Source organism: Pimephales promelas, chromosome 4 (genome assembly GCF_988280905.1).
Source record: "Pimephales promelas chromosome 4, fPimPro1.hap1.1, whole genome shotgun sequence".
Lineage (NCBI taxonomy): Eukaryota > Metazoa > Chordata > Actinopteri > Cypriniformes > Leuciscidae > Pimephales > Pimephales promelas.
Genome location: NC_142772.1, coordinates 18,570,136 through 18,591,416, shown reverse-complemented (window position 1 = coordinate 18,591,416; position 21,281 = coordinate 18,570,136). Strand labels below are relative to the sequence as shown.

Here is a 21,281-nt window from a genome sequence, read left to right as displayed (position 1 = left end):
TAAATGCATGATGGATGATTGGACCCAGTACCTTCACATTTAATGATATGGTTCTCCTGGGGAATGCTGGTGCAGAGAGCTTTTAAGTATTTGTGGTTGGTGTGGATGGAGCAATGGTTGCCCAGGCTAGGACATGTCTGGCCTTTCTTGCCAGTGTTTGAGCCTCATGGTTGCAGCCAGACTCCCTGCTGCTACAGCACATTTGCGTCTGCACAGGAGATTCCATGATGACACTAAGGCCCTATGTCTTGCTTTTCACACCATTACGCTATTGTCTAGACTCTAGCACATAGTGCCGTAGATGGCAACAAAGCAAGGGGTTCGCCGGCAGATTGCATCTGATACCAGACATAGAAACTGTAGCGGCAGTAACAGTTGAAAACATCCCAAGTATTTCATCAGTATCTCAGCATTAGTAAAATGTGTTTATATCCTAATATATTGTTTTCTCATCCTGTCAGATCACATCCCGGAGGACCTGCAAGACCCTTTCTACACAGATCAGTATGACCAGGAACACATTAAACCCCCGGTGATCCGGTTACTGCTGTCCTGTGAGCTGTACTGTCGCGTGTGTGCCCTCATTCTCAAAGGAGACCAGGTGGCCTCTCTGCAGTCCCACCAGTCAGTCATCCAGGCCTTGTCGCGCAAAGGCATCTATGTCATGGAGGGAGATGACACGCCTGTCACAGATTCAGATCTGTCCTGCCAACCAATCAAAATGGTGCGTTTTGAATCTTTGGATGTGTTTGGAATATAGTACTACTCATACAATTTTTTACAGTATGCTGAATGTACAGTATAACGTGAGTTTGTATAAGATGTGATTGTATATATTTAATAACATGCATGCTGTACATTTATTATTGAACATAATATAAACGTGACATTAAATATATTTTTTTGTATAACATTTATATTTATTAATGTACATCAAATATATATATATATATATATATATATATATATTAGGGGTGCTCCGATCAGGATTTTTGGGGCCGATCACCGAATACTGGAAGCTGAATCACCCGATACCGATCACCATTCACATGGTCTATTTGAAGCCTTCTATTTGTCATGTAGCATTATTATTAAAGTATATTTAACAACAATGTACATTAAGTATTACATTTAAGAGAAGACAATGCTTAGTTAGATTTTGTGGGCATTTAGAGAGAAAGACAGAAATAGAGAAAGAGAGAGTGGGGATAGACATTATTAGATTAATTTCTCTCCCAAAGCTTACTTCTTAAAGGACAAGTTCGGTATTTTACAATTAAAGCCCTGTTTTAAGATCGTTTCTGATGAAATAGAATGGTTAGGATTGTTTTTTAGACAAATGCTGCTGTCACGAGAATTTTCGGTTTCTGTGTTAGCACCCCCCCACCTTTATAATGGAAGCATAGGTGCACTGGAACAATCATTCAGGCCATCCTTAAAAATATTTTGGTTTGCAGTAACAGCAATTTTTTTTAAAAAAAGGGTCGGTAGGTAGGTCTATATTTTTTTTTCCAAGATTCAGTGTAAAAAAAAAAGGTACAATTTTGGAGATGGTGATCGTGAATTTAAAAAAAAAAGCATATTGTGACGTCACTGACTGGGTCTTCAAACTGTGCATCCACCGCTAGGTGTTAATGCAAAATACGACCAGTTACATTTTAGGCTAGTCACAAAATGTATAAAATATCTATTTGTTATGCATACATGGGATAAGCAAAAACAAGTACAAACACATGGTCAAACAAAGAATACAATTAAACAAAGATATAAATTAGCCTATATACACAGTGCTTTAATTTCAGGAAGGTCTAAAATTAGCTACTTTTCAGTTAAGTCTGTCGCTCTCTCTGAAAAGACATTTAATTTAGCTAGTAATCAAATGTAAAGTTACACTGCATGGTTTATCATAGTTAGATTAATGCTTATTAAAGTTTAAGTTATTCATTCAAGAGCTGTGAGTGATTTTTATCTGCCTTTTGTTGTTTGATTCGCATTGGCTCAATCGTCACGTTTATTAGACTACTGCCCCTTTAAGACCGAATGCAGAACTCTACTGTAATAGATGACTGATGCACCATCATTTTCTCCCAACTATTTAATTAAGACAAACTGTGTTTAAATTAATCTCAGAGCAGGTCATTTTATATTTTATGTATATTTGATGGTTTAGATGCGCACATGAAGCCCAAAATGAGGCGATAGCCTACTTTTCTTGTCTCGTTTTAGTGCATTTCGGAGCGCGCGTCGGGCGTCGTGAACAACGTCTCTTGCGCAGACTTTTGTGCTTTTAATAGCTCTTTTAATGATTGAACGCGTCCGCAGTTTAGCAACAGTACAGACTGCATTTTAAATATCAATTCAGTTTTTGAAAATGGTTCTCAGAGTTTGAATAGAGTTGTCCCTTCACTTGATTGATTTATAGTCATTTGAATGTGTAAATTGGTGAGACAAAACACAACTTTCAGTCTATGATGATAAAACTTTGCAAGCAATCTGCGAATCACGTCCGTGCCGAACCGTGGGGCCTGGTCCATACGGATCAACAACGATCCGTGACAGCCCTAATATATTTATTAATAAATGATTCACATTTTTATATATTTAAAATAAGTATAAGGATAATCCATGCACAGCATTAATTAAAAGATGTGAAGGCAAAAAAAAAAAAAAGAACACCCGTCAGGCGCCATCGTAAAATTAGCATTCTAACTTAAAACTTTTCACACTTCAAGCCCCTGATGTTAAAACCAAAACTACGCCCTTGGTTTAATCACTTCAAAAACAAGTGACGTCACCACGTTTTTGCCGAGTAATATCCACAAGTTTCCTACGCCCCATGAGGCCTTGCGTCAAAAGTGGGCGCGACTTCCGGTTGGAAGTAAACAAAGCACGATTTGACATGCTTGACACTCGTTCATTCAACAGTTGACAGTCATTCAAGTTATAGCGATCCAAACTAGCTAACGATGTGGGAACACAACCTCAACGAAATTAAAAAAGGTGAAATAACACTACCTTTAACCTCCGCAGTCGTTGATTGGGAGTATTATAATAACATTATTAATAATCAATACTCATCAAGGCATGGTGACAGACAGTTGTGTGAGCTGGCAAACAATTAAAATAAAAAATACACACTTAGTCATTGTGCTTTGGAGTTTATTTAAAATTATAAATGAATGTGCTACTTGAATACATTAACTGGCACATTTGGTATTCTGTCAACACCGGCTTTGATCCTGAGTTTAGGTGCAACATCAGTAGAGAACAGCCAAACACATGCTGATAAAAGTTTATAGAATATTAAGAATTTAAACAAATGTACACAGGAAGATTCGTCGTCTTTTGGGAGGTGATGGAAACTACAGTCGTTGGCAGGATCACTCTGATTTCGTTTTCAGCTTATGTTTAAAACAATCACGTTTAAGCCACTGAACTAGTTTAGTCCGGTTATACACAACCGCGAACAGCACATGTTGTCCATGAGCTCCGTAACGACATCTCTCATAAAGATTTGCGTCTTTAAATAGTAAAATAATTCTCCGAAAAACAGCTAGCCTCTTCGCTAACTAACACACAAAATACCATTGGAATGCTACTTCCGCCGCCTCACCGGAAGTTTCACCCACTTTATTTTTTACAGGAGCGCCCCTCGGAAACTTGTGGATAATTTAGAGATTCAGTTGAGATGTTAATTTATTAATACAATCGTGTTTACACAACAACTTTCTGTTGTGCTATTGAATGTTCCCGTGTGTGTGCACAGTGCAATCTCTCTCTTTGTGTGTGTACGCGCAAAAGTCCTCACCAGGGTGTTTGATTTTGTTATTGTACACTGCGCTTAGTCAAAAGAGCCCTACCCCCATATCTCTGATATTCTACTGCCAAGATATGGACCTTTGTACCCAGCCCCAGGTCAAAAAAGCCCATCCCCAGCCTTCCATGATATTCTGCTGCCAAGATACTGTTTGTCTGGGTAATATTAATTTGGGGTTGCTAGGGTGTTTTAGGTGGTTTGTAGGTAGTGTTTTACAGCCCCAAGTTAAAAGACATTCCTGATATGATCCATATGACCCCTTTTCGATTTATATTTCTTGTATAAAGCAGTAACAGCATTATTTGAAGTATTATTCGCATCCATAGCACAGGCACCAGCATTCTCTCTGGAGGAAGAAATGATAATCGTGATGGTTGCCTTAGCAAGCACTAATTACAGTCCAGAAACAGACAAAGAAAAAGCAAATGTGATATGGAAACTGTGGTTTGCAGAGATCTTCCTGTTGTAGATATCTCTGCACTGACAGGAGAAAGCTGCTATTGTTGGCATATCCAGCTTGTGTTTTTCCTTTCACGTATAACCACTACAATCGCCTGTCCAAACTATTATGTGATTGAGAGCGGAGTGGATTTCATTGATTCACAGCTGTTTGTTTTTTTTAGCCAGTGATGTGCTTTCTCCAGTGAATGGCAATCACTGATGTTGGTGAATCAGCATTGTACACTCAACCGTGCTTTTATCACTTGAAATTCAAATCTTTGTGGTCGAGCCCACACCCTGTGCAGAGCCTAATACGGTCTGATCCACACAAACCTGTTAGACCGAACAGAATGGCTTTGTGGGGTGTGTACTGTGTAGGTACAGCATGATGACTTTTAAAGTGGTGCACAAAGCACATTTATGTGATTTGAACCTGGCATCAAGTTGTCAGAATGGAGTCTCCTCACTAGTAAAAGTCACAACAGGGATTTACAAACTTTATGACATGAAGTGCTATTTTTAATCGAGTTTAATTGACTATGCACCTTGTGAATTATTTGTGTACGGCGAAAAAGCATGTTTACCAATTACCATTCTATTTAGCTGACGTCTGGCTTAAATGCTACTGTGTTAACGTGGCCCTTAGGGATTTACTGTTTTGAAGTCCCAGAGCAGGCTCTTTATTCTCTGCTTAAAGGGGTGATGAACTGAGAAATCAAATTTTCCTTGAGCTTTTGACATCTAAGAGGTCATCATATTATAAAAATATCCTGTAAGTTTCAAAGAGGATAAAACCCCACCCCCACTGAAGAAGATCAACGCCTACTTCAACACGGACGGTTTAGCCCCGCCCACCGATTTGCGCATTACACGCATAGCTAAATAACATAGGCCTACCTCGTGATGACAAACCGGATTGAGCTACCAAGCAATACAGAATATTATGCAGCGCCTGGTTGTGGAAGAAGACAGTCGATGCATAAGCTTCCTCTGGATTCCAATAGGACTGCATGGATAAACTTTATTTTTAATGATGTTCTAGCTGACGAGGGTATAACCCTGTCCATCTGTTCGCTTCATTTCACTGAGGATTGTTTTGTAAACAAGACTGTTTTCGCAGACCGATTAAGAGTAAAGAACGGTGCTGTGTCGTCTATATTGGATCCGACAGGAATTGTGCAACACACGGACTGTGGGCCGAACATATATGGGCGAATCATTCCGGTTGCCATTTTACAACATTGGACATTTTCAAAACAAGTTGAAACTCATAATATGCAAAACTGTTCTCCACTCACAGCAGTGGGCGTTTACTTTCAAGTCTTCAGTGCGACACGGCCATAAAAACTGACCGTTTTTAAGCTAGGTTCAAAACTAGGGTAGAAAATAGTCTATAGACCTTTCTCACAACTTCCTTATTTGTGACCGGAAATACGCAAGTGTCGTGGTAATCTTCTTCCGCTCCATTCATAACAGATAGCGCCGCAGGCAACTAGTGAGAGTTGTTGCGTACCGATCTTTTTTGTTATTCCCAAAAGCAGCCATACCTGTCGTTTTCATTCCTTCCCTCGTCAGTTCCCTGTCGATGAAGTTCGACGGAAATGGATTCAGGCAATCTGGCGGGATGTTATTGATCCTGTGATCTTCTGTACTTCTCATGTCACCATTCACTAAGCCGTCATTGTTTGTTTATTTTTTATGTTTTATGATTTGTGTATTTTAAAGTAACGTTAGTTCATGTTCAACTTTATTAAGATATTTGTATCCAGCGGAATAAGCACATAAAAATATACATCACAATATAAAACAAGATAAATAAGAACACAGAACAGTGGGCTACATACATTTAAAATATTAATATATACCATTCTGAGTATTTAACGATCTGAGTGTACAAGGGATAAATTAATATTTGTATAAATTGTTCTCCATCTTTGATCGTTCTATAGCAACAGCAGTGCAAAAAATTCATTACCTAGAGGATAACTGTTGAATAAAACTAACATATTTCTTTCTGGTATTCACATCAAAATGCAGTTTATTGTAAATAATACTCCCTAAATATTAATAACTTTCCACACACTCCACCTTCTTACCTTTAATGAACGTATTATATTGGGAAGAATGAGCTTCAGTTCTGAAATCAATATCATATCTTTGGTCTTAGATACATCAGCTGCAGACAAGCATCACCACAGCATTTTACAAAGTCATCTACAACTGGACCATGACAAGTTTACATTTTTTCGAAGTTTTGAAGACTTTGAATTTTCTCCTCCCAGAGTAGGTTTGTCTGTGTCGACAGTTGACAGGAACTCTGTTTCCACAACGATTACGTATTTCCGGTTTTTGTGAAAAAAGTCTATTGCTTATTAATTTTGATATTTTTTTGTTTTAATGACGTTCACTTGGTTTATGCATTCAAAAATATCAAAATTAATAAGTAATAGGCTATTTTCTACCCTAGTTTTGAGCCTAGCTTAAAAACGCTCGGTTTTTATGGGCGTCTCGCACTGATGGGTCAACCTAATTTAGTGGTCAGGCAGATATCCATTAAACATTTAAGGGTTAATGAACTAGCGTTTTTAAGCTAGTCTCAAAACTAGGGTAGAAAATAGCCTATTACTTATTAATTTTGATATTTTTGAATGCATAAACCAAGTCAATGTCATAAGTTGACCTCAGATAACAATATAATAAAACTTAAAAAGCCAGTTCATTACCCCTTAAATGTTAATGGATATCTGCCTGACCACTAAATTAGGTTGACCCATTGGCAAAACTTGGAATGGGATACTAGTGTATTGCTTACTGCACTGTACATTACCATTCAAAGGTTGAGGGTCCGCAAGTTTTAAAAAAAATGCATTGAATTGATCAAAGGGTACAGTAAAGACTTAAATTGTTATAAAACTGCCTGACCACTAAATTAGGTTGACCCATTGGCAAAACTTGGAATGGGATACTAGTGTATTGCTTACTGCACTGTACATTACCATTCAAAGGTTGAGGGTCCGCAAGTTTTTAAAAAAATGCATTGAATTGATCAAAGGGTACAGTAAAGACTTTAAATTGTTATAAAATTCTATTTAAAACAAATGCTGTTTTTTTTTACTTTCTATTTATTAAAGAATCCTGAATAAAAACTATCATGTTTTCTAAAATTATTATCAACTATTTTCAACTTTGCTAATAATAAAAAGGTTTCTTGAGCAGCAAATAAATGCAATAATTGTGTGATCAAATGAATGCAACTTTGGCTGAGCATAAGAGACTTCTTTCTTTCACACACATTTATGACCTTTACACATGAATCAAAACACGCATACCTTTAAATGGTAGAGCATGCTTTAATGATACCAGTTGTTTTGCAATTTTAATTGGTGTCAAATATCTTAACTCTTGGTTGTCTGATCAACTAATGACATTTGAAAAATTAACGACTGATTTAGTCAAGTTGACAGTATGTCGTTGGGGGACACAGTGTGCTTTGGTTATATGGCACGTATTGGGAAATGTAGTCATCTTGTTTTTTTAATGCAAATTTCATACTGTGTGCTGCATAGTACACATACTGCAGATATGGTACAACTAGTGTGATAGGGTGCTTTTCTGCTTTAGTACAACGTTTATCTGAGTCCAAAGTCCATCACATTCCAGTCTTCTGGTTTATACTTGTCAGTCGTCTGACATGCTATCTGAGAAAAAGACTGTGAGAGTTTGCTGACACTTTGAGTCACGGATCAGTCAGCTGAGATTGCAATGCTTTGTTTATGAACTAGTCGTTGACTGCTGTTGGGGTTGCCATGGTAACTGGATGGGCTTTGTTCATAGTCTCATACTAAGACTGAATGTTCAAGTGCTTGGTGTATTTTGTAATGGGTTATTCAAATCATGAGGTAGTGTACACGGTTGTAGCCAGCATGAGGAATGTTACTTAAAGGTTTTTACATTTCATTAGAAATGTGAAGTATTATGTTACTTACTTCATCTTGACTGATTTTTGGCAAATTAACTAGACTAGCTAGAGCAGTATGACCTTCTTTGGGCTTAAAAGGAGATTTGTTTTGTTTCCTCAAAGTTTTGTGCACATTTTTTCCTTTCTTAGTCTGAGGAGGAGCAGCACCCTTAAAGATTTGGACTTTTTGAGTATAAGGAGACGTTTCTTTTATTAGGCTATAACAAAGTACCAATTTTGTCAATATACTGTGAAAAACTGAAAGAAACATTTTACTTTCATATGCAATATATTTATGAATAATATTCATTTATTTACATTTTTTTGCATGATGCTGGTGTGAAACAACAAAGTTTTTGATGATCATAGTTCTTGCTCACAATTAAAGGTGGAATACCTAAGATTTTTGCATTAAAATATACCAAAATCACAAGGCCAGTGTTATATATTTAGTTAAGATGATAACTTACAATATTCCAAATGTTTCAAACAATGTTTAAATCGCGATAAAATTGAGATTTTAACCAAGGAAACGGGGCGTATGAGCAGGGGTGAGCTGGGAGTCGCCAGTCAATCGCATCATATCTGCTTACCTCGGTTTCCGCTCGTACTACGTGTAGTCCTGGACAAATGCGGTAGTTGTAGTTGTGCGTTAGCGTCTATCAAGCAACAAACGTCAGCTTGTTTCGCGCATTTGTTATGGAATGGAGCACAATTATTCTTCTAATTTATTATCGGAATGTGAACTGTTGGCTGTAAAGGGGGTCGCACACCGGACGAGAAGCACCGCGCCACGTTTAGGACAACTCCACAGTAACGTTATCGAACACCGGACGCGCACTTTCTCATCAGTGTATGGCCAGCAATATTGGTATGTTTAATGACAGGAAATGAAGATAATGTCTGTTCTATGTTATGATTGTACTGTACAATTAAATACAATCGTTGCTGAGTTTGCAGTCTGAAAACTTTACCTCAGATCATCCGTTAACTGAATGAATTGAGAATCTCACCTGAAAAATCTAATAACATCAGCAATTGTCATTCAAGCAGCTGATTTTTGTAAATGAATGCAAAACTAAATGCATATTGAAGCATAGGGCGAAGTCAGGGTCCATTAGCAACGATTTGAGACAAAAATAATTAACATTTTATACTATGTAAATGGCGCTCTGTGGCGCAGCAGGATTTTGAACAGGGTCCTGAGACGTTGCTGGGCTCCGCGGACAGACGGCAGACGCCGAATGGCGCCGCTGGTATGTGTACACTTATAGATAATAATGTGTTCAAATTTTATATATGTGGCGTGACGCGGCGCTGAGCTTCTCGTCCGGTGTGCGACCCCCTTAACTTTAATTTTGTGAAAGTTAGCTGTGGTTGAATACTTACACGACATGAAAAGATGTGTCAAATGTACCTGATTTTTTATTTTTATAAAGTTACCAAAAAGGAGGACCAGCCACGTCAACTTCCTGCAAGAGACCTGCCCCTTCAAACCCTCTCCACCATAGCTTCGTCCAGTGACTCGTACAGTAACTAATTTACTTTTAAACCTGACTTTTCTTGCGGTTATTTCAGTTTAATGAAAAACAAGCATGTCATTAAACGCAACGTTTATAGAAATCGAACTTTACCTCATCCATGACAACTAATTTTCGATTCCCGTCTGACTGATTTATCCACGGTGGAGTTGAAAACAACAGTTCCCATCATTCCGCGTTCCTCCACGTCGTCATCAAGCAAAGCCGTTGTTGTTGTTTTGAATGTAGCGCCCTCTAGCGGCATCTAAATCTTAGGTATTGCAGCTTTAACTAACCGCTAACCGACGGTAAGAATTTTGACCAATTAAAAATACACACGTACTGTATAAAATTGTATTTTTGATAGAGAAAAGAAAGGGATAAATCTCGCACAAGTTGCTTTTTATTATTAAATTTGGAAATAACATAACTACCGGTAAATAAAGCAAAATGTTTAAAGCAAAACATAATAAACACTTATTTTGAATGGGACTTATTTAGTAAGATAGTTTTTTTTTTAATCATATGTTAATTTAAATCAAAATGTATAATATGACTGTGTTTGTTTGCTTGGTTTTATAGTATTTATATGATTTTTGTGTGTTTGTAATTTAATTTTTTGCCATAAAAAAATAGCCTTAGATGCTGACTTGGCATTAAATAAAACTATATCTTGGTCATAGACACTTATCCATTCTAATTGAATTCTAATTTAACAATCGTGTTGGTTTATAATTGGTTAAAGAGCTTTTCTTGATGTTAAAAAAATGAAATGAATATCCCTATAATAGTTCTACATTTACAAATGTACTTTACGCTATCTTGAAATTTATAGATCCAATGCATTGTGCTGTATGAAAGTGCAGTAATGTGACACTTCTTTGTCTGTTTTGTGGCACAGAGTTCTCACATCCCCATGATTGATGCTTTGATGATGGCCTACACTGTGGAGATGATCAGCATCGAGAAGGTTGTGTCCTGCGTGAAGCGGTTCTCCACATTCAGTGCCTCCAAAGAGCTCCCCTTTGACCTTGAGGATGCTATGATCTTCTGGATCAACAAGGTGTGTTTTTCGGGAAGGGTGTGGCCCTTAGTCGAGTCTTGTTTGTATTGGAACTGTCCTTGATGCTTTTTAACTGGACAGCTTAAATGGTGAAATTTCTGTTTGAATAGACATATTGTGTTACATTTACTAATAGCTTAGCCTGCATTTGTCTAGTCGCTTAGGGGGCCTTTCAGTGCTTGGCCAGATCATGTCCATTCATGCAGGCATGAAGATTTCTGCCAGCACTTTTAAAAGAAGGCTTTAGAGATTTCAGATGTTTATTGTGAATTATTTTATATGTATCATAGCACTTCCCTTCTTTGTGCTGCAGGTGAACCTGAAAATGAGGGAGATCACAGAGATGGAGCACAAATCAAAACAGCATCTGCTGGATTCTCCAAGTCAACAGAAGGTACCAGACTTTTACAGCACAAGTGTTTCACTCATAGATTGTACAAACTCTTTAAAGGGTTAGTTCACCCAAAAATGAAAATTAAGTCATTAATTACTCACCCCCCTGCTGTTCCAACCTCGTAAGACCTTCGTTCATCTTCGGAACACAAATAAAGATATTTTGATTGAATCTGAGAGCTGGATCAGTCCTACATAGAATGCCTAAGGGACTGGCTCTTGACGGCCCATAAAGTCATTAAAGAAAAGGTTTAAATGTTCCATGTGCCTACAGCGGCTCAATTATAAGTTTATCAAGCGACGAGAATACTTTTTGTGCGAAAAAAACATAAATAACGACTTAATTCGACTATTCTATTACTTCCTTATGGGCGCATGTGCGAGAACTGAGACGAGGACGTTCTCCTTCGACTTGTTACCGGCTGCTCATCGCTTAGGAGTATTACCGCCACCTACCGTATAAGATGATGTGCTGGAAGCGCAAAACTTTCTGTTTACAAGCAGAGGAAGATGCGCGCTGTACATACGCTTTTCAATTAGCGTATTTTCCGCACTATAAGGTGCACTTAAAAGCCTTTAAACTTCTCAAAAAACGACAGTGTTCCTTATAATCCGGAGCGCCTTATATATGGATCATCATTTTATACGGTAGGTGGCGGTAATACTCCTAAGGTAACAAAAAGTAGTCGAAGGAGAAGAACGTCCTCGTCTCAGTTCTCGCGCATGCGCCCATAAGGAAGTAATAGAATAGTCGAATTAAGTCGTTATTTATGTTTTTTTCGCACAAAAAGTATTCTCGTCGCTTGATAAACTTATAATTGAGCCGCTGTAGGCACATGGAATATTTAAACCTTTTCTTTAATGACTTTCTGGGCCGTCAAGAGCCAGTCCCTTAGGCAGTCTATGGAGGAGTGATCCAGCTCTCAGATTCAATCAAAAATATCTTCATTTGTGTTCCGAAGATGAACGAAGGTCTTACGGGGTTGGTACAGCACGGGGGTGAGTAATTAATGACTTAATTTTCATTTTTGGGTGAACTAACCCTTTAATTCTCAGGCGCTGTTTAGACCTGGTTTTAACATCTGTCTTGAGGAATCCATTCACAAGTGAATATTGTTAAAGATAAGTGTGAACAGAGTTGTATGTGTCTAGAAAACCTTATTCAAACTGCACTGAAGGAAATGTTAGGAGGTTTTTCTTTTTCTTTTTTTTTTTTGGTTTTGTAAATAATTGCAATTTTAATTGGAAATCTAACAATTAGACTTTTTTTTCTCCCTAAAAAATGCCGCCCGAGACATGTTTGAGACATACAATCTTCTGACCACTTGATTGTATCAAATGCAACGGTTGTTAATACCAGGTGTAAACAGGACCTCAGGTGTCAACTGAAATGTCAAGACTCATCTGAATACATAATGTAACAACAGACGGCTTGTGGAAATGATCTAATATCTTCAGTGGCATCACTCCTGTTTCTCCTCTAACCTCATAGCAGGTTCACATCTGTCTGCTCTTTTCTTCCCTGACTTTACATCTTCTCTGCTCCTCTTCCCGTCTATTTCCCTCTAACCTCCTCCCTCGCTACTGGGATAGTCTCCCTCAAAATGGTATTGGAAACTAGTACCTGTAAGTTTGCTGTGAGTGCTTCCTCTCCACTGCACGCGTAGTATGTGTCAGTCCCGACATACGCCATCACCACTCAGGTCACGCTTTTATCTAATCAGTGCATACTGGAAGACACAGTTGTGCAGTGGCTCACGCTGTAATCGCGCAAAACGATCTGCCTTTCACCCTTTGAGCACATGCAGTTATGAGCTAACACATGCCGCTGAGCGTAATTTGTGTGTGTGTGTTTGATAGAGAGAGTGAGTTTGTGTGTGTTGGAGTCTCTTTCTTTGGCTTTCGTCTTCTCATCTTTTGCTGTCATTTCCATCTTCATTTGTCTATTTCTTTGTAAAGATTCTGGGTCGGTTCTGATCAGAGGGGAATTTGCATATCATAATTAATAATTGATAATTAATAATTATTCATACAGATTTGGATCAGACCGGTCTTACATGTTAATTTATTAATTTTACCCATATGCATACATGTGCATCCCCGCAATCCACCACAAATTAATTGTTATTGATTGCAAGGACCACGTTTTACAAGACAGGTAAAATCAATTAGCTCAATTAAGTTATATAGCTTGTGAAAACAAATTCTGTGGCCACTAGAATCTGCCTTCCCCGCTATATAACCGAATACCCTCTTAGGTATTTATAGTTCTGTAAAGCGTGTAGCTTTAAATCGACATTTCATTGACCCGTATCATGAGCAAGACAATCAGTCAAGGTAAGCATATTTTGTATTTAATAAAGTTCCTACTTAAGCATTCACTACGTTACAATGATACATGTATTTACAAACATTAAAACACAAACTAAGACGACGCAGAGCGTTTAGACAATGGATACGCGCAAGTTAAGTGAGTTTGAGAGAGAGAGTGAGAGAGAGAGTGAGTTGTAAGAGAGAGAGAGAGAGTTACGTTCATCAAAACAGTCAGTTAACCTTTCTTGACACCCCAAAAACATCTTCTTAATGCTTCTTAGAAGCTCTAAAAGAAGGTATACTTGCAAGGCACATGTGGTCTGTGTGAGTCGTGGGCTCGTTGCTCGACCCGTTCGGGCCACGTGTCGGCTAGAGGTGCGCCGGTCCGGCGCGCGTGCGTCACGTGAAGCGCGGCCGCGGCATGTTGGCGCGGCCCGTCCCGGCTCGTTCATGGCTGCTTTGTTCCGTGGGGAGTCACGTGGCGTTCGTCGGCATTTAGCGCCAGTGTTTGAAAGGCTGAGAGTCTTTGAGGTGACGTTACCCGAGGAGATAGTTCGGCAAAGTCCACTTCCTTTCCTGGAAGACGAACTTGGTAGTCCACTTGAGGAAAAGATGAAACTTTTAGACGAACAAAAGGAAAGACCCATGGTTGGATCAGAGTCCCGTGAGGTTTACATGTTGAGCGCTGGAAAGTTCAGAAGGAGAGAGAGGGCGGACCTGCGTTCTCACATTTATCACCTTGGAGAAATCCATCCCCTTCCTGTTGGCTTGAGCCAATCGGAGAGTGGATGTTGCACGCGGGAAGCTTTCTTTTGTTCCTCAGCGCGCGCTTCTCGTGGAAGGGGGTGTGTTAAATGAGGGTTTTGCAATAGCAATTTGATCTTCATTGGCAGTACAACGAATTAAAAATACACTTTACTTTACATCTCTATGCATATTCGAGTGTTTCATTCAATAAGCATTCTAGAGATATCAAGGAACATTATGTTATATCAGAGGAATATACACTTATGTTTCAAATGCATGACGAAGGTATTTTTAATTCCTATTTAAACTGTGATCAAACAAAGTTATTTCACTGTGACATGGGGAAGACACATATACATAAAAACCATTGAAAACATTTTGTTGAATGTTTTTAAACACCAAAAGTCCTTCTCTTTGTTCAAAAACATTCCACACATTCCGATGTGTGGGGGAAGTGAAAGGTTTGTGTGTGTGTATGTGTTGATGTAACTCGCCTGGCCAAGATTCATTACATCTCCCCCTTTTCGTTAGGTGAAGTCCTTGTGTGACTTCATCGAACGACACCATCGCAATGGACGGATGGCAGGTGAATCATGAGGGTCAGGTGGCAGGCGGCGGCTAGGCTGAGGTAGGGGCTCAGCTTGCTGAGGTTTGACGCAGTCTCCAGCGTGGTACCCTCTTCCTGAGGGTCCCGTGGTGGCTGTGGAGGTTTGCATTTCCTTGCCTCTTGTGCAGCGTGGATGTCAAGTGTCAGGGTGTGGTTGATTACCGTAGAGGTACCCAGTGCAGAATCAGCTGCAGTCCAGGATTGGACTACCGGTGAGGCAGTTGTGCAGTGCAACAGGTGTGCAGTTGAGACACAGCGGTCACTGGGAACAAGTCCAGTTTGGCTGGACCCCTCCCATCATCGTTCATAATTCCAGTTCTGGAATCAGGGTGAAATCGTGGGTTTCGTCCTGGCTGGGACTTGACCCAGGCTCGGTTGCAGCAGGGTAGCTCGGGTCTTGGAGCCAAGGCTGCTTGGTGAATTTTAGCAAAGTCATTCTGGCAGACAGTGAACAGTTGTCTCGCTGGAGCTCACTTGTCTGGTTCAGTAGAATGCTGTGTGCGTTGCGGATTTATCACAGTTCCTTTCAATTTCTTGATGGTCTGTGAGGAGGCACTCTGTGTTGTGAGTTACCTTTTGGCTGTGGGATTTCAGTTCGTTTGGTTGCTGGACAGGCCGGTGTTTGACTGCGTACTGACAGCAGCGGCGTGGGAGTCCATTTAGCTCTGCTTGCGTGGCAGTCGACCATATGCTGTCTGATGTCGGCCCCGGCGGTGAGGCGGTCGACAGTAGCTGTCCTCTGGTTGGCTGGAGGCACAGGAAGACGACCACAGCAGCATCCTGTAACAGAGACAGGGGAGAGAGAGAGAAAGGGAGGAAAGAATTCAGCGGCTGTCGGCTGGGACAGTCTGATGCCTTTGAGGATGCCGAGATGTCCTGGTGCTGCGGTGTGCAGCCCACATGGTGCGTGACTGGGCATACACTGGCATATCCCCCTTTCTGCACCGTGGCAGCACAAGCCGTGGCGTAGTGATGTCACGAGGTGCATGAAACTGAGTTGTAGGGCCGTTGAGCAGCATGTTCTTGGTGTGCTGCCTGATGTGTCCGACGGCAGGCTTGGGAGGTTGGAGGGGTAAAGAGGTGGTAGTTTCAGAGTTCATTTGGTTAGTCAAAGTCTTTAGTGAGCTGAAAGGTGCAGAGTAGCAAGTTCACCTCTCCATTTGGTGCTGAGGCTGTGCCTTCATGGCTGGCTGCGGGAGTTCTTGTGACCTCTGTGACCTGCCAGTTAGGTTCTCTTGACCTGTATGACTGGAGGGGGAGGGGTTCTTGAACTTGAGCTCAGGCATTCGGTTGATTAAAGTCTATTAAAGGCTCAAAGCGATCTAACAGATCTTGGGCAATCAGAAGTGGGTACGTGATCGTTCTTGATCGTTACCCTGGGTGAATCAGGCTCATAGGACCTAATGGATGAATGGGAGCTACCTGTTTTGAGCCAGAAGTTGTTTTGGCTGTAGGGTTTTCATTCAGCTCACATGTTTGGGCTTTGAGAGTGCGTTCTTGACTCTTAGCTTTAGCGGTGAGTCTTTCGAAGAGTTGGGCTGACATTAGCGTGATGTTTGAGCTAGTGTCTGAGAGGCCTTCGAGGCTCAAATGATTGTCTCTCGTGGTGGCTATGTAGAGTCTTTTGTGCCACCCCCCTTTTGTTTAGGGTTCCCAGAAGTTTAGGCATCTGGGCTGGTGTTGTGATCGATGAGCGGTTAGGACCGGTCTTGTGTGGGACACCGGACTGTCATGCTCAGGTTGTGCAGCTGTCAGTTGTGGTGGCTGCTTGGTGTTGTCGCTTTGTGATGCGACCGTGAGCTCTGTGGTCTGATGCTGACGAGCAGTGTTCTGGGTGTCTGGCTTGGGTCTTGCACTGAGACATAGGATGTCTGACTTGTCTCCTTGTGATGTCTCGTGCAGAAACGCTTTCAGCACCTTCAGGATTTCTGCCGTCTGTGACGTGGCTGCACTGTTGTTATCTGATGTGTGCTCAGACTTGTGCTTACCAGTGGCGTGTTGAGAGGGTACCGCTCTGGGCTGGTTGGGCTTGAGTCTCTTGGTGCTGGGCGGTCCATTCTGGGTCGCCGGCTGGCTTCCAGAAATGTTTCAGAGCTCTTGCTCTGGGGCGTTAGATGAGCACCATGACTGTTGTGTTGCCCTCTGCTGGCCTGGAACGGTTTAACTCTCAGTGAAGGTGTTAGTGATGTATGGGGTGCCTTCTAGGGGCAGCTCTGAGTCGTGCTCAGAGACAGGTTAGTCTGAGGGTTTTTACACAGTCTTTTCGGACAAAGCCTTTGCTTAATGTGAGCTTTGCGGGCCCAGTCTCGTAGCTGAGGTAGACAGGCTACAAGCACAGGCCAGGGTGCTTATCGACTAACTCACTGTGGGATGCAGGTTTTAAGGGAACAAAGTTCTGAAACTGGTATCCTTTTCATACCTGATGGTTTGCTTCTCGAAGTAGGCTTGCCGAAGTCGGTGGAGTTTCAAGTCGGTCTTACTTGATGTCCACGGTGGTGATAACCCTTGGTCTGATTCTGGATCAGGGAGTTAAGCGATCAAAGCTTATTGCAACAGCTGGTAGTCCATTTTGACAGTCTCTGTTTGACGATCTAGGAAGCTGTGCACCTCGCGACTGGACGTAATCCATATCAAGCAGAATCTGTTTCATGCAGTCATGTTGGTTAGACAGTTTGCAAGTGAAAGTCTTGTCTGCATGTCGTGGGTAGATGCAGGGCCCTGAGTGAATCTTGGGACCTTTCTGGTTAGCTTTGTTGCATCCTTTTTGGAGCCATGCCGTGGTTTGGGGCAGTGGTTCCTTGGCAGGTTGAGGTCGGTTTAAGCAGGGGCTCTGTGGCATTCTGGCACACTTGTTGTGAGTGACTAATGCATGGCCCTAAAAGTTCAGAACTACTGCTTAATAAGTTAGTTAAGTGTTTAGCATAAAACTAAGTGTCTCTTGTGTCCTTATCTTAGCTGTGCATGTTAGGGCTAAGTCTTGTGTGGTTCCGAGCGTATTTCCTGGAAAGGACATATCCGAGATAAAATAAATAACATAAGGTGGTCCTTATGACTAAATTATTTCTCTGGACTTAGCTGGTGGTCCACTATGGCTCGACGAAGTGAACAATAATAGGAAAAGGACCGCTTTCTTATTTAAATTCTGCTTATTATCGACCCTCAGGACTCTAGTAGTGCCCTAGTAACTTGTTGAAATTACTTGCGTTGCAGGGTCACAAACGAGTGCATTGGTTGAAACTAAGCCAACATAGCAAATAAGGGGGTCTCTGTTTCCTTTCTGGGCCCTATGAGGAATAGAACCACACTCGGACAAGAGAGGAAATGAAATTAAATCATATAGATGACCTAAGGGAATAGCTGCTTGCTATTATCATCAAGGTCGAAGGAATGGAATACTCAATGAGGCAAAATAAAATTAAAAATAAAGCAAAAGGAAATAAAGTGATCAAAACACGGGAATGATCTGAGGTCAAGAGTGTTCAGTGGCATTAGTGACTAAACTTTGGATTTGCTTTGATCAACACTATAGTGGGTTGTAGCGGTTGGGTGTTCAAAACCACATAGTGTGTCCCTCCAAAGCTTTAGTCAACATGCCGATGAAAATTCCTACGGTTACACGCGTTATTCTGTAGTTAGTCACGCAGTTTTCATGTAGTTAAACTTAAGTTTAATTAACAAGGCATCTGCGAAGTTCGCCCTTAACGGTTAGCAAGGAGTATTCCTAACCCTGTGAAGGTAAACTTTAGCTAATAAGAATGGTAAACATGGAAAGTGAGTAATTTAAAACCCTAACTGGTGTTGAGAAAGTATTCTAGAATACTTTGCACTGTGGAACACGAGCGGTGAGTAAGGGTTCACGTAAATGATGCTAACTGTTAACTGTGGAGGTTATTCAGCTTAGCTTATGTTGGATGGGAGCTAGGTAAGGTTAGCTTAGCCTAAGTTAGCTTGATGCTAAGCTAGGTTAGCTTAGCCGGAGTTAGCTTAGTGCTGGGTTAGTTTAGCTTAGCCTAAGTTAGCTTGATGCTAGGCTAGCCACCCAGGCTGGTTTGCTTACAAAAGTGACATTACAAGGTAATACTTCCTGTGACAAGTTGTCATGGGAACCAGAGCGTGTCGCTAGGCTAGGTTAGCTTAGCCACCCAGGCTGGTTTGTTTACAAAAGTGACATTACAAGGTAACACTTCCTGTGACAAGTTGTTGTCATGGGAACCAGAGCGTGTCAGAGCAATTCAACAGTATCTGAAGAATGTCTGTATATTTTACATGAATCATGCACGTTTTAATGGGTTAAAAGGAGGCGCCTATACTTTATGATTTTCAAGAACTTTGGTTGCATTCAGTAAAACGCAAATGTGTTTTGGCATTTGCTGATTTTCTCATGGAACTCTGTTCTTTACTTTACACGTCTTCTATTTGTTTACAAAGTAAGGAAATAGATTTGCTGCAAGTCAAAGCTTGTCTTGTTCTATTTGTTTACAGAGTAAGGAAATAGGTTTGTTGCTGAGTCAAAGCTCGTCTAAGCATATATAGGTACGTCTCTCTCATGCATGAGTGTTAGCTCTTCCGCGAGTAACTTGTTTTGATCGTTTGGTGGCTTTCTGCTTGTCGATGCAGCTAAAATTTAGGTGAATTACATCAATCTAACAATAACATTAAGGCCTTTACTTCGTAGAAAGGGGGAGCGTCTCCCAGGTCTACCTACATATAACTCTGTCCTGGGCTTCCTTCGTCAGGAACAGGTTTAGTCATACCGCGATTTGGATTTCTTTTTAACCAAAGCAGAATAGATATCGGTACAGATTACAAGCTGCTGAGGTGATACCTTTGTTACACAGACTTACGCTTTAATGCTGACGTTCTTGATATCAGTTGGGACTCTAAGGCTGTTTTTTTTTTTCAAAGTAGAGATGTCAATTCCAGCTATTTGTTTTATCTGCATTTAGATAAGCCAGCGATCAAGATGCGTGTTGCACGTTGCGTTTTAGTTGGGTCGCGATGATCGAGTGCACGCCTGTAGGTTAACAATAGTTAAAACTCGGGTGATTTTACTACACTCTGTCGTCAGGGTAACGTACTGTATGCCCTGTTCAGAGTTGGTGTTTTCTGTAATTCTTCACTGTCACGAAACCTAATGATTAACGGTGCTGATTTAAACAACATCTAGAAACTGTCTGTTTCAAAAGAGTCGTGCATAGTCCGTCGGCCGTTGAGGCTTACATGCCTATCTCAGATTCCTTTAACTTAGTAAAATTCTAATTCTACAAACGCAGAGTCTTGCACGGTGTTCGTGCTGTGTGTCTTCTGGTTCTGCAGTTCAGAATAATTTGGGTTTTGAGGAATTTTTACTGGGGGCCTTCACGCCTCGTTGAGTGGGCATAGTGTGGGGCCGAGAGAACTATGGTGACTGACGGGTTTTTGGAGGGAAAGTTTCTTGAAACTGGCGTCCTCCTCAGTTACAGGTTCGTTGTAAGTTCCACAGAAAACTCGTTCGGAGCCGGTGGTGATGGTACAGGCCCTCCGGGGTCTGTCTTGCTGGGTGTCGGTGTCGCGTTCACCGGTTGGAGACAGCAGGTGAAAGGTCACCGTCTTGTAGATTGTCAGAGATGTTGTGGAAGGCGGGCTTTTCCACCCCCCTTTTTCAGCTCTTGTGCATTGGCTGAAATGTGCAGACTGGTCAGGGGAAGCTTGTGGTGTGTGTCCTTCCCTTTCCAGTCATGCTGCAGTCTATCAGAGTGTTGCAACTCTGTGGGTCAAGTTCGTGTTCGAGATCTTGTCTCTGCTGAACGAGCTTGTGGGTGGTCGCACGGGCCTCTTGCGCAGGCCGTGGCTTTTGAGTCTCTTTCAGTTCAGTCTCTGCTCTTTGCAAGAGACTTCACTTTGTCGGAGTTTCTCGTTGAATTCTTTTTAGTTCTTTTCTCTGACTATTCTTCTTCAGTCTATGTAGAAAATTAGACAGGGCAGTTTGAAGTCTTTCCACTTCCTTCGGTAGCTCGGGGTAGTTGTCATCCTCGGCGTTACAACCTTGTGCTCCAGGGCGATGCGGCTCCTTTCGCGGAGGCGTGCGTGTGCGTTGAGCTGGTGAGCGAGGTTGTGACGTGTCTGGCCCAGTCTTTGTCAGCTGCTCTTGGCTCGGGGCTCTGAGTCGCTGGTGGCTTTGGGCAGGGATGGAGATGTCATGAATCTCAGCCATGTCTCCAGGTTGTCCCAGGTCATCCCAGCGGGTTGTGGGACTGTAGGACTGGAACATACTGCCTTCACTGTGGACGAGAGGAACACAACACACACAGACAGACCAATGCCAGTTCGACTACTTTTAACGAGCTATAATACAGGCTAAGCCGTGTATGAGAATTTTGGTTAACTGATGCAGACAGTTAAACCGTTTGGTGGGACAATTTGGGTAGGTCATCATGGGTCTG

General features: G+C 41.3%; 1 protein-coding gene across 6 annotated transcripts in view; it reads left to right on the top strand.

The window, feature by feature from the left end:
- Nucleotides 1-21,281, top strand: part of camsap1b (calmodulin regulated spectrin associated protein 1b) — a 49,194-nt gene that overhangs the window by 4,831 nt on the left and 23,082 nt on the right. For 5 of the 6 annotated variants that reach the window (XM_039662074.2, XM_039662075.2, XM_089130064.1 and 2 more), the window contains exons 3-6: nt 462-724; nt 10,638-10,799; nt 11,113-11,193; nt 12,786-12,818. In XM_039662074.2, the coding sequence (XP_039518008.2) occupies nt 462-724; nt 10,638-10,799; nt 11,113-11,193; nt 12,786-12,818 (539 nt within the window). The remainder of the gene's footprint in view (nt 1-461; nt 725-10,637; nt 10,800-11,112; nt 11,194-12,785; nt 12,819-21,281) is intronic. The other variant, XM_039662073.2, reaches the window with a different exon arrangement.